This window comes from Lytechinus variegatus, chromosome 1, assembly GCF_018143015.1.
Source record: "Lytechinus variegatus isolate NC3 chromosome 1, Lvar_3.0, whole genome shotgun sequence".
In the NCBI taxonomy this organism is placed as follows: domain Eukaryota; kingdom Metazoa; phylum Echinodermata; class Echinoidea; order Temnopleuroida; family Toxopneustidae; genus Lytechinus; species Lytechinus variegatus.
In genome coordinates this window covers 56933371-56947400 of record NC_054740.1, presented here as the reverse complement: position 1 = coordinate 56947400, position 14030 = coordinate 56933371, and the positions used below count along the sequence as shown (strand labels likewise).

At 36.9% G+C, this 14030-nt stretch overlaps 1 protein-coding gene across 1 annotated transcript; it reads right to left on the bottom strand.

Annotated features, from left to right (window-relative positions):
• Window positions 1-4470: 4470 nt before the first annotated feature.
• Window positions 4471-8497, bottom strand: LOC121417836. Its single transcript, XM_041611571.1, has 2 exons — window positions 8383-8497; window positions 4471-6641 (listed from the first exon to the last, which is right to left on the bottom strand). The coding sequence occupies exons 1-2, from the start codon at window positions 8424-8426 to the stop codon at window positions 5540-5542; spliced, it is 1146 nt and encodes a 381-aa protein (XP_041467505.1). The 5' UTR covers window positions 8427-8497; the 3' UTR covers window positions 4471-5539.
• Between the last annotated feature and the right edge of the window lie 5533 nt (window positions 8498-14030).

The following is a 14030-nucleotide window of genomic DNA, read 5'->3' as shown; positions in this document are numbered from 1 at the left end:
CCCACTTGTTCTATTGTATTTTATTATATGAAATTAGGTTATTCATTTTTTTTTCCTCCAAGAAAATAGGAAAATTGGATTGACAACTGATTTAGTGCATTAGATATTTATTGCTGCAACTTATTTCATTATAATGGAGACATATTAATCACACAAGTATGAAATAATGAAAAAATTATGATTTTATGTAATAACATAAGAAAACGGAAAGTGGAGATGTGACATCATCAGCCCACCTAGTGAATATTCATGACGACTGTTTTCACAAAATATTGCTAAACTTTAAACTTCAATAACTTTATCATTTGTTAGCCGATTTTGATGAAATTTTTGGAATTCGCTCAGTGAATTCTACTCTATGTATTAAGATATATAAATATTTTCAGCCCGTACCATGCCCTTAAATTACTAAAAGTTTTGCATCACTCACTGGAATTCCTAACTACATCCTGGTGGGGGCTGGTGCCCTCCTACTTGCTGCTCGGTTCACCAACAATTTAAGGGACAAGCCCAGTCAGCTCAGTATTGTAGTCAGACCAGTGAGTGAGGATAGATAGAGTGTACTTTACATGTATACAAAACAAATTCAATTTCTAATAAATATGGATTTAGTTGTCAAAGGCATTTAAGGTTGAACATTTACATTCTATTCACACTATGTATGTATTCAGTACTTTATGTACATCTTCGAGCCTAAAGAGTGTCACAGGATATAATGTACACTCCATCTGTGCATTCAGTTCATTATGTACATCTTTGAGCATAAAGACTATCACAGGAGATTATAATATTTCATGTTTTTTTAAAGAGGCTTCATTTTTGCTTGCTGATCCCTGCCATGCTCATGTAAAGTCATGAACCTGTATTTTGAAGTCTAGTTTAAAGGTAAATGCTAGTTTTGGTAACGATATCAAAATGAGTTTGTACAGAATCCAATGAAATGACCACCAAAATGTCTGTTTGTATAAATAAAACGCATGTGCCAAAGGATTCTGGAAGAAATTGTGTAATTGCTGAGAAATCAGCAAATAAGCACAGGATTTCGGGTAGGGCGTCAGGCCCGACGCTAATATTATTTATATATATTAATTATACATTGTCCCACGTGCACTTATCTGTGTTGGGAATCTTCGGTGTGAATATTTTTCAGCGTAGATTTCAAGATTCACAAAGTTCAGTTAATGTAACTGTACCAGATCTAGATCCTCGATGATATACTGACAATTAAGCCTTGTTTTACAGACTTTCTCATAAAATCAGTGTTTACTGCAACTACTGGAATTTCTCTTTAATTTAAGTCGTTGTCTAAGTACATGCTAACTTATGGGAGGCCAAACACATGACTTGTTTTACAGTGTCAGCTTCTTATATATTTTGTGCTACATGTGTATGTCCTCATGCTTAATTGACAAAGACTTCTAATTATCATTCACAAAAAGTAAATTGAACCTCTACTGTTGACAAAAAATGCCACACTTGGCTATCCATAGTTAAATCACAATTATGGATAGCCAAGCGTTTGATTTTACAGGTTCCACAGGCCTAATTCATTTCCCATAGACTCGTGTGTTAGAGTGGCACTTAAAAAAATCATAAAACATAAGGAGGAAATTCGGGGGTCGAATGTTTACTACCAGTGGACAGGAATCATGTCTGACATTCCATATCTGACCAGAAAACATCTATGAAGACTACACCTGACAGGATCAAATTCATCACTTAAGAGAGTAAAATGGCCCTAATTCTTCTGCCAGTAAAAAATAGTTCCAAAGTAGTGATATATCTTTCCAATTTTAAAAAAGGCAGTTCAGTAGGTACCCTCCCCTAGAATCAGTGTTAGATTTGTCAATCATATTCATTTATTATTGTAAATCAGCAATATCAAATCTAAAAATTGAGGATGGGTTGGCTCGAATGAATATCTTTGGCCTGCCAGTTGTAGTTAGGCCCGTGTAACCTAAATCCTAGTTCAGGACAAGGATTCAGCGAGGCTATAAACTCTTCATGATATGTAATATGAGTAAATTGACTATATACCTCATTCTCATCACCACAGTCAATCCAATGTGAACGTTCCACTTTTTAGATTCCATCATGGTCCTGTATTTGTGTGACAGTTCCATCTGTTGTTTTACTTCACCCCATTATATTTGATTCATTTAGATATGCTGCATTGTTCCAGGGTCTGAGGTCAAGAATATATAATATATGGTTTTTTTTAATGTTATATTATTTTATGGGCCTATTTAGAAACTAAACCTCTGAAACTATACACATGCTGCAAAGGTTTATTGTAGATATAATAGTTCTTCTTTCTTTCAAAGTGTTCCAAGTACGTGATTTCACACACGTCCATCATAATAAAGTGCCTTTGTATCATTGAAATTAGTTTGATCATTTATATGAACAATGTAGGCTGGAGAATGAATGTGTATGTGTTCTTTCCTCCTCAATTAAGTGTGACAAATTCATGAATTGATTTGATATAGTTGTGAAGTTTCACTTTCAAGGCAATAATCATAGAAAACAATAATTAGTGGGTGATATTCTTTCATGGGGGCGGCTTTAATTTGATTAAGCTACTTATATAGATGTACTAGTTTCACATGACTATGTATAAATGGGATGCTGAAAAATAAGTTGCCAAATGATTAATAAAATGAAATAAATCATAACAATGATAACTGCATAAGTATATTATAATAATGATAGTAATGTGTGCCTTGAGTATTATGAGATTTTTGGGGTTTTAAATAAATAAACTTGAAACTTAAACTTTCTAATTTATCAGCAGATGCATGTGCTTTATGTATATATATATATATTCATATTAAATTATTATGTGTGAAGGTGACTTTCAGAGAAGATATGAACATGATTTTCTACTGGCATCTCCTTAGAATGAGAGAGGTGCAAAGATAATTTAGATTAATAGGGCTTATCTTTTGCTATTAATTTGATGGATGATTTGAGAAAAGACCCAGAGTTAATATTGGCTTTCCATAATCCTTTTATGAAGAAAGTCATTCATAACCATAGAAACACCAATATTGAATTTAAGGCATTTAATTATTTGATGTCTTATTATTTTTCTTCGAATTGAAGTTGCCCATATGAATGGTAATTATTGATTTTAATATTTCTTTGGCATTGCTAATTTGGGGATTTTAGTTAATGCAATGAAGTTCAAATGAAAACTGAGCTCTATAAGTTCATCAATTTTATCTTATGTATGATATTCATGAAACCATCAGTGTAAACATTGTCTTTTGGACGTACTCCTAATATTTTAACCAAACCCTGTAAAAGTGACACTTGACAAATTGAGTATATTTTACACAATTTTTGTGCTATAAAGCATTTCTCTATTTTAAAGAAATGCGTGTTGTGTAGCTTGATTGTTTTGACAAAGGTTTCTTTAACCTTAGAAATAGTGCAGTTTAACAGATTATTACGTCTGCTTATGTTTGTAAGAAATTGATGGATCATGTTAATGTAAAAAGTTTTACCCCTGCATATTGTTTAAATAACTATATCAATTTATATACTTCTGTACTTTTGATATGCGACTGTAAGAAGTAGGCTTGTTCATGGAATTGATGCTTTCATTTGCCAATTGGTTGGATTTTATCCTATGGGATTTTTAAGGGGAAATTACACTTAAAAGGATTTTTAACATCATGGAAATCAGATTTTTGAAACCTGTAAAAATTATGATTTTTGTCGTCTTGTTCAAAATTTTACAGAAAAATAGGAATTTGAGCTTCAAAAAAAGGGTAAAAGGAAAAAAAAGAATGGGATTTTTTTTCACAATTAAGGATGGCAGCTCTGTGATAAGATGTAGCTATCCAATGAGAACAGTGCCTGTCATCTCTGAAATATTGTTGGATATACATGTATTTGAATTATAATATTGATATAGTTTTACCTGTTGGATGTCTGCTACCGGACTTGAGGCGATCTTCATTCTTCAGGCAGGCGGACGTTATTGACTATTTGTGTGGTGTGGCGGGTCAATTTGACTCTATATATTATATATATAATATTTGTATATTTGTATCGATTTATGTAATCTAGAGTTCAATAGTGTAGTATATATCCAACAAAATTTATTGTTGGTTTTCTGAACCAATGGCATGGGTATTTGCTCAGTTTCCCATGACACTTTGTAGGGCTACGACAATCATATCATTATCATTTGATATGGGCCGTCTGCACCAGCCCGAGTTTTCAAATTAGCACGCTCTATCTGATCCGGCAAATTATCTTGATCTGAACAATCTCGAGATTATTTTTAATGGAGACTCAATAATCGGGATAGTTCGCTGGATTAATCTGGATTGATCTGATCTGGATTGCAATCCTAAGTCAACTTCGCATTATTTGCAAAATAGCGCGCTATTTACGAATTACCCGCTAATTCGCAGGTGCAGACGCGCTCGGGATTATATATCTTGCAAATAATCCCAAGTTGACTTGGGTTTGCAATCTCGAGATTAATCCTGCAAACTAGCGCGATGATTGCGTCTCCATTACAAATAATCTAGAGATTGTCCGGATCGGGGTAATTTGCCGGATCAGAAATGGCGCGCTAATTCGGGCTGGTGCAGACGGCCCTATGTTCCTCTCTTTTGAAGGCGATTATTATAGCGAATTATAAATACAAGTATAATACTCCGTCCATTGTCATATGAATAAAATCATATTGTGTTTAAACAGATGTCGTACATGTTGCAATGCATTGCCAATTTTTTTTATTCTTTTTTTTACTAGGACGTGATTATGTGGAAGTTTTGTGGATAGTGGTCGAAAATTTTGCAGAGAGGTATATATTTAATTTGTAAACCAAAGGAGGAAGTCTCGGATGATCTTTGTGTGATTGCATGGTGGAGTTTAAAACGTGGAGGTTTACGGTTCATCATGTGAAGTATGAAGAAGGGAAGGAAATACAGGCCAAACAAAAAATGAAATGGAACGACGAGAAAAGATGAAAAGAGGAAATTAGAAGTATTCTTTTCTTGTAAGTGAGTGAAATCCTGAAAAGAACTGTAAACCAGATGAGATGAGCTGAATATGGCTTGAGTAGCGATGGTTTGAGTAGTAGCAGGATGAAATGAAGAGAGGTTACTCGAATGGTAATGGCGCAAGTATCAGACTATTCCATAAGAGAGAATTTAAAGTATTATTGTGGATTTATGCCATTACCTCTGGACCGGAGGAAGTCTCATTTCTTGACTTGAATTCATGAAGTAAAGAGTAATTATGATTTTTTAAATGAATGTGCATGCCGCCTATACTCCCTTCAATACAACGTTACAAAGAATGTCTGGAGAGTTAAAAATAAATGCTACTTTATATCGCATTCCAATAGCTTTGCATGTTTTAGTGCTTAATATTTTAGGGTGAAGGGATGTTACAAATGCAATAGAAACGGAAAGAACTATATTTTTATATTTTTTGTAGATGTACTTAGTAGGTTTTTATACTTGTGCATCTAATTTATTGGCCAAATATAATGTCATTTTTGTCCACGAATGGATCATTTCAAATCGGTGTATTCTCTGATTTCTGGAGATTCTTGACTCTGTGTACCGCCACCGGCATCCGTGAAGGTTTGGTAACCCTCATCATCAACAATGGCATGTTGGAAGAACTTGGTTTCATCCTGGCTGCTGGACTTTAGGTACCCATCTGTTTTCCCTGTTTCAGAGACCGGTGTTTTCTCAAGTTCATCACCGAGAATGCAAGGTGGCGGTTGGACCAACGGATTGACGATCATCTCATACCGCTCTGACGCAGGTGTTACACCACCAAGTCCTTGGGTTCGGGATGTCCCGGAATTACCTCTGCGACGAGGAACCGAAGATGCCGGACACTGATGACTCGGGTTCTGAGGTAGATGGAAAAGGCTATAAGACCTTGATCGAGCCGATTGATTCCCGAGCAAGGAGTAATCGGGCGCACCAAAGACATCATCTGATAGCGTTGTGCCCCTTCCTAAATTATCAAGATTATCAAGGCTGTCAAGGTGACACCAATCTTTATTCGGAGGGTGGTCAATGTATCGGAGAGGATCACATGACTTTGATCGGACCGACTGAATGGACGAGTCCGGTTGTTGATCAGAAGAACCGCGGGGTTTCCGATCAGGTGATCGTCTGGAGTTTGTCTCTGACAATTTGGATTTGCCAGCTCCATGAACTGAAAGATGTAACCTACTGTCCTTCCTCCCTCCTTTACCTGTGCTGCCATCTACATCCGATGGCAATGGCATTGGACCCCTTTTCTCTATCACACAGGATGTTGTCCTGTACAAAGGGTTCGGGATCATCGGGAATGGGTCGGACATCTTTCCAGAAATCTCAGTCGATCTACTGTCCTCCGATCTCTTGGCATCTACTGTGAAAATTGCTGAGGTGTCGCCATTTGTCAAGTTCCCCTCTCGGTTATCGATGACATTGTACGTATGGACGCCACTCTTCAAGGACTTGTCTTCTGCAGAAGGTTGACATTGATCACATTCTGACATTGTTCGATGCGATCTGTAGTGACTCTGTGTCCTGGTCAGAGCATTGGTCTCAAATCCGTGAAGGTGAACGTTGATGGGCGGCGGTGACCAAGACACATTGTAATCTCTGTTCCTATAGCAAAAGTAGAAAATGACCCGATAAAAAACCCCGTAAATGATTCTTACTAATCAGCTGCCACTATGATACCAATATTATTTTGGAAATGGTTAACCTAATAAAGCACACAATTAAAGGCCTGGTCACACCGTTCGAACTTTGTTGGAGCGTTCCTTGAACAGTAGGGAGATGGGGTCGGTCGAATTTTGACAATAACAGCCAAACGCTGGTCCTGCACCGACATCTTCATACCAACACCAAACTAAGTTCATCACCGCAATAGATAGCTGCTTCAACGCCCGACACCATTCCAGCAATGCCGTGTCCGCTCGTAAAACGCCTTCAACCGCTCCATCAAAGTTTGTGCAACGTTTAATCACCGCACAAGCAAAGCTGGCGAAGCAGCGGTGGTCCAGCGTTCAAGATTTCTGCGTTGGCCTAGCGGACCCAAGCGTCCACGAACTTCATCTTGCGGTGCCAAACTTTGACCGAGCGTTGTTGGAGCGGTGGTGAATTTTGTCGGAGCGGTAAATTGATCGCTCCTCACCGCTCGCAATATTTTGTGCAGCTTAAAACTTCTGGAGCGGAGGTAGGGGAATACCAGCAGTGGCCGAGTGTATACGGCGTTGCCTTAACGGGGGAAAACTTCTGTTAAACGGTAAGTCCTTAACACTGACGAGCTGTGATTTTTTTAACCGTTCCAGGAACGCTCCAGCAAAGTTCTGGCGGTGTGACCAGGCACTTAAGGGGATCATCGATGGCTTACAATTAGATCAACGGTTGAGTAAGAGTATGGTCGTGTGTTTGCCAGACACATTTTATCGTGCGGTCAAAGTTTTTCTTCTGTAAAGGACATTGCTTCAAGAGAAGGGTTAAAACTAAAGGGGTTCAAGATTACCTCAAACTGAGAAAAAGAGTAGGTTAACATTGCACGTCTGTCACACTAGGACTAGGATTAGTTTGGCACCTTCGGAATAGGGGTGGAAAGTTTTATAGGTGCTCCCTATTCGAAAAGCTAAAAACTTGTCATCTTAAAGATGTTCTCTTTCCTGAAAATGCAAAGTACCTGTAAGTGCAAATTCCTCTAAATCTACTCCCAGCGCATGTGAAATTAGTCTCCACCGTTCATAACAATCGAAGCTGCAATGTTAGATAATTATATTCACTAACATCATAACGGTTAGTTTAACAAACCGTTTTAAAAATGTACTTGAAGTGACACCTCAAGCTAAAAAATTGAATGTTATGAAAAGATACAATAAAATCAGATAAACAAAACACTGCAAATTTCATCAAAATCAAACAAGGAATAATACGCTGATGCCATATCACCACTTATTCTTTTGTATTTCGTTATATGAAATCATAGTTTATCCGAAAAACTTGTTCTTCAAGGATGAAAATAATTGGATCTACTACTGGTTTATTGAACGTGAATAATAATTGCTGCAACTTATCTTGTTACAGCGGAGTTATATTATTATATACACACATGAAGATATGAAATAATTGTTATTTCGTGTAATGATAATACAAGGAAAAAAGTGGGGGATATGACATCATCAGACAAGCGAATGAATATTCATGCCGGCGTGCATTATAATAAATTGATTGTTTTCACAAAATATTGCTAGACTTCAAAATGCAATACTTTTTCATTCATTGTCAGACTTTTGACGAAAATTCAGCGTTTTGCTCGGTGAAGCATACGCTATTTAAATTATTTTTCTGCCGAGAATACCACTTAAAACCATACCTGGGGCGTACATACAGGAATATCCATATACAGATTGTAATCATGATTGCTATGCCGAATACTGTTGAAGTCACAGATGCTATTGCCAGTGCCTGGTCATATTGCGGCGAACGTGGAGTCGCTAAAAATTAAAGACATACAATTCTCATTTCATTCACGTATCCATCTTGTAAAGAGTCGTGAGTATGGTGAACTGAGAGAGAAATGAACAATCCGTGAAGAGGAAAGCCATGCCATTCTAAATATCGGATAGTTTTCTTAAAATGCTATGGTAACAAATTGGGTTCCGATATTCATTTGGCATCACGACTGTGCATATGAATATTTTAGTTTCATGAATATTTCCCTCAATAATAATTTATTTTCAACCACGGTTTCGCTTGAAAAATAAACGCAAATGATTTCAAAAATTCACAAGGAATGTACTCAAAATTGAAATTCGCTAAATAAAAAGCAATCATTTTCATACGATGGTTACATTTTTTAATTGAATACAAGGTCAATAGACGAGAAATATTCACCTTTAAGGAGTTATTTGACATAATTCTTATTATCAGACTCAGTGGCGTACCGTGGGTCACACGGCATGGGAGGACACCAGCAAAAAAATGAGTGACTTAGTGTACGCGCGAAGCGCGATCAATTTCCAGGTATCCTGATCTTATAAAGACATCTTAAGGACTGTTCCATTCTACAGACATGTATCTCACTGATCAAATAATGCGAGCGCGAAGCGCGAGCTGATTTTTTTGTATTCGGACATGAAAAAGGGCCATTATAAGTAATTTTTTTATAATCATGATACGTTTATATCTTGCTAAACAAACAATGGGAGCGCGAAGTGCGAGCTGAAATTTTTGTATATATTGACCCCAAACAGGGACATTTTAAGGAATATTTTTTTAGGATTAAGACTATATCATCTCACCAAAGCCTAATGCAAGTGCGAAGCACTTATTGCTAGTTTTGTTAGAATTACATCTAAACACATGAAGCACTTTCTGTATTCATTGTTATCATACTTATCATACGCATCTTACTAATCAAAAGTTGCGAGCGCGAAGCTCAAGTCGAAAATTTAAGAAATTCAGACCTGAAAAAGGGACATTTTAAGGTTATTCTAAGGCTTGTTTGTATAGGAATTCATTAAGACCATGCGTATTTCAATAACGAAATGAAGCGAGCGCGAGCTGAAAATTTTAGATATTCAGATCAGAAAAAGGGACATTTTAAGGACTGATTTTAGGAATTCATGAAGAGCAGACATATCTCACCAATCCACTAATGTGAACGTAAGCACGGACTGTACATTTTTATATTCAGACCTTCAAGGGGCAATCACTTTAAGTAGTCATGAAAAAGAAGCATATGTCACTACATAAAAAAACAATAACTCGAAGTGCGCGGAAATATATTTGGTGTATGTTGACTTGAAGACGAGATGTTTGAGTTCAAAAGGATATATCTCGTTAAACAAACAATGCGAGCACCAGGACGATGAACTCATAGGCCCTGAGCCAATTATAAAGTTATGAAAACACATTTCTTATAAAATATTACATAATATATGTAGTATAACATATTATAATGTACAATAATATCTTCTTTCCCACTACGTTTCTTTTCATTTCTCCCTCTTTTTCTCCTTTTCCTCCGGTTTTTTGTTTTGTTTTGTTTTGCCAGCCGATGGTGGGGGGGGGTACATGCCGCCATGCCCCCCGTAATTACACCACTGATTCGGCTTATAATGAAAGGGGAATCGGTCCATCGGAATGAATTTGGAGTGATTTTTTTATAGTTTGTTTACCACATTTTTTTTCGTCTGACACTGTCTCATTTCGGAACACTTCCTTCAAAACATCAGAAAAGGTACTGATTCAAGAACCGTCGTAGGTTCTACAGGGAACCATTTGGGATAAGAATTCCGGTAAGAATTCTTGAAAGTACAGTGTAAACATGACAAAGTGCTAGTGCAGGGGCGACATAATGTTTTTTTTTTACTGATTTAAAAATAATTGTAGGGGTAATGGAGCTATACGTCCAATACATCTCATTTTTATGTTGTTGTTTTTTTCCTTCTCTCTTCCCTTTTGTTATTCTTTATCTTTTTTTTTAATAACTAAAATATCCCCCCCCCGTTGCACCGTCCGTGTCTATTTGGTAAAACAATTTTGAAGATTCTATATACAGGAGTTCATACTTCCTTTACTGAGAGCACTGTTGAATGATCACTCCGGTTTTTTTTTAATATGTTATCTCCTTCAGCAAGAAATTATCCAGGTTGTGCTGTACTCCACCTGGGTGTAGTAAATGGGTACCTGGCAGAATATTGTTTTTTTTAATTATTTTCCTTTGTTATTCTATTAGATTAAACTATATATGGACTATTTCCGGGGGGGGGTAAATAGCCCTTGGATTGGCTGCACATTGAATGTACAAAGTGGGAATTAAAGAACTTCTTCATATCAAGTCCACAAAAAGTAAGATAATTGGACGTTCATGATAATGAAATAAAAGAAAAGAAAAAGATAGTGCGCGGAGCCATCGAATCACTGATTTGTACGTGTTTTACATGTTTTAACTGATTTGTGAAATATAAGGAAAATGGTGAATATGACCTTTTTATTCTTCACCTAGATTTGAGGAAGATTTTCTGCGTTATGCTTAAAATATGATTTTTCATTACAACTAACCTGATGTTGAATTGAATTAAAATTTCTATCGGTAGTACAGTTAAGTTAATTTACCTCTTACACAATTTACTTTCAACATAATACTCATCTGGTCGGTTACTGACGAAATGGTAAAGAAATGCGTGGTAAAGACTCCATGAACCCCCCCCTCCCCCTCCCCTCATTTTTTTCATAGCATAATGATCAATTTAGGGGAACAGAAGGAATGACCGCCAGTAGTGGCGTAACTACGGGGGCATGGGGCACGTGCCCCTCCCCCCCCATCGGCTGACAAAAAAAACGGGGAAAAGGAGAAAAAAGGGAAAAAAGAAGAGAAACGTGGTGGGAAAGAAGACATTATTGTTCATTATAATGTTATATTATAATTATGTTATGTTACATTACATAATAAACATTTTTTTCATAACTTTATGAAACATAATTTGCTCAGGGCCTATGTCTTCATTGTATCTGGTGCTCGCATTGTCTGTTTACCGAGTCAATAAACACCAAACTGCCAAATAATTTTTCTCGCACTTCGATTTATTATTGTTTCATGTACAATAGTATGCTTCTTTGTCATTACTACTTACAGTGATTGCCCCATTTTAAGGTCTTATGTAAAACATTTCCTGTCCGTGCTTACGTTCGCAGTAGTGGATTGGTGAAATATGTCTGTTCTCCATGAATTCCTAGAATCAGTCTTTAATGTCCCTTTTTCTAATCTGAATATCAAAAATTTTCAGCTCGCGCTTCGCGCTCGAATCATTTGCTTAGTTAACTATATATGGTCTTCGTGAATTCCTACAAACAAGCCTTAAAATGCCCCACTTCAGGTCTGAATTTCCTAAATTTTCAGCTCGCGCTTCGCGCTCGCAAGATTTAATTAGTGAGATGGGTATGTTAATCATGATTACAAGTGCTTTATGTGCGTGCATGTTTAGTTGTAATTCTAACAAAATCAGCAAGCGCTTATTGGCACTCGCATTAGATTACTACGGTGAGATGTGTATAATCTTTAAATGTGTATAATGGATTCCTAAAATAAGTCCTTAAAATCTTCCTATTTGGGGGTCAATACTTTCAGCTCGCGCTTCGCGCTCGCATTATTTAGCGAGACAGGTACATATCATGATTACAAAAGATTGATTACAATGTCCCTTTTTAGGTCTGAATATCAAAAATTTTAAGCTGGCGCTTCTCGCTCGCATTATTTGACCAGTGAGAGACATTTCCGTTTAATGGCACTGTCCTTAAAATGTCTCTATTAGGTCAGTATACCCAGCAACTGGGCGCGCTTCGCGCGCTCACTTAATGACTAAAAATTTTTGCTGGTGCCCCCCATGCCATGACCCACGGTACGCCACTGATCGCCAGTGCAAATAACTGATGAACAAAATGTATAACGTAATAGCAATACTAAACATGTTAAACATGACCTACTTGTAGTTGTTTTTGACGAGGTGGATGAACCTGTTATGTCTGTGGAGAAAACGAACAGCACACAAAATAAACAGCATTTTCAGTATACTAAAATTCTAGATTTGTCCGTATATCAATTTAAGGAAATGCATGGTGTAGACTGTAGACCACAGGCGGATCCTATGGTCTACACTTTACTTTCAACATAATACTCATTTGGTCGGTAATGACGAAATGGTAAAAAAAATGCGTGGTAGAGACTCCATGAACCACCCCCCCCCCCCCTCCCCTCATTTTTTTCATAGCATAATGATCAATTTAGGGGAAGAGAAGGAATGACCGCCAGTGCAAATAACTGATGAACATAGTGTATAACGTAATAGCAATACTAAACATGTTAAACATCACCTACTTGTAGTTGTAGTTGTAATTAACGTGGTGGATGAACCTGTTATGTCTGTGGAGAAAACGAACAGCACACAAAATAAACAGCATTTCAGTATACTAAAATTCTAGATATATCAATTTAAGGAAATGCATGGTGTAGACTGTAGACCAGAGGTGGATCCATGGGGTCCGAGGTGCCGCCCCCCACCCTATTGGCGGAGCAAAAAAAATGAAAAAGGGGGAAAGAAAGAAAAAAGACAAATAAGGGGAAAGAAAGGAGAAAAAAGAAGAGAAAAATTAAGAGGAGGGAGACGAGTGAATAAAAATAAGGTCAGGGGAAGACTTGGAATTTTTAATTTTTAAAAAGTATTTCATATTACTATATTGAATTTCCGCTCGCGCTTCGCACTCGCATTGCATGTTCGATGAGATAAATATCTCCTTTTATAGACTGACATGTAGCTTAAGATATCAAGTTTTGAAGTCAATATACAAAACATATTTTATCTCGGACACCGAGCTTTCATTATTTTGTTTGATTTGCAAATTGTTTTTTTAGCGTTCTGTGAACTGTCCGTTTTATGGTGTGAATATCAACATTTTCATGCTTGCGCTGTGCGCTCGCATTATTTTATTTGCCAAGAAGGCCTACCTATTTTTTTCATGACAAAGAAAAAAAAGAGAAAAGGAAAGGGATAAGGGTGAAATATAATACTATTTTCCAAATGTTATGTAAAAATCTATCACAAACTTGGATTTTTGTAATAAAAATTTCGAAATTTTCACTTCCTCGCTTCGCTCGCCCCCAACCTCTTATCAATTTTACGCGATAAGCCATATCGAGCCCCTCAAAATTTTTGGCTCATTACGCAACTGGGATAACCTCTTCAAAGAAACAAACAAAATTCAACTTTGAGCGGCCGATCGGGGAAAATATGGGTAAAAAAAATCGGGCCCCCATATTAGGGGAAGCTGGATCCACCTCTGTAGACTCCATGACCCCCCATCTTTTATTTATAGCCTAATGATCAATAGGGTAAGACGATGAATGACCAATAATGAACCTAGCGCAGTTTTGGAGGAAGGGGGGGGGTACGCCACGTTAGACGCACTTAATTGTTGTTTATGTATAGGTTTTGGCTTATGTTTTCCGATTTTGATTTATGT

Excerpts from the sequence above, each read along its gene's own strand:
- LOC121417836 (XM_041611571.1), bottom strand. The coding sequence starts at position 8,426 with ATGATTACAATCTGTATATGGATATTCCTGTATGTACGCCCCAG. Across the intron at positions 6,642-8,382 it reads TTCCTGTATGTACGCCCCAG|GAACAGAGATTACAATGTGT; the intron begins GTATGGTTTTAA and ends CTTTTGCTATAG.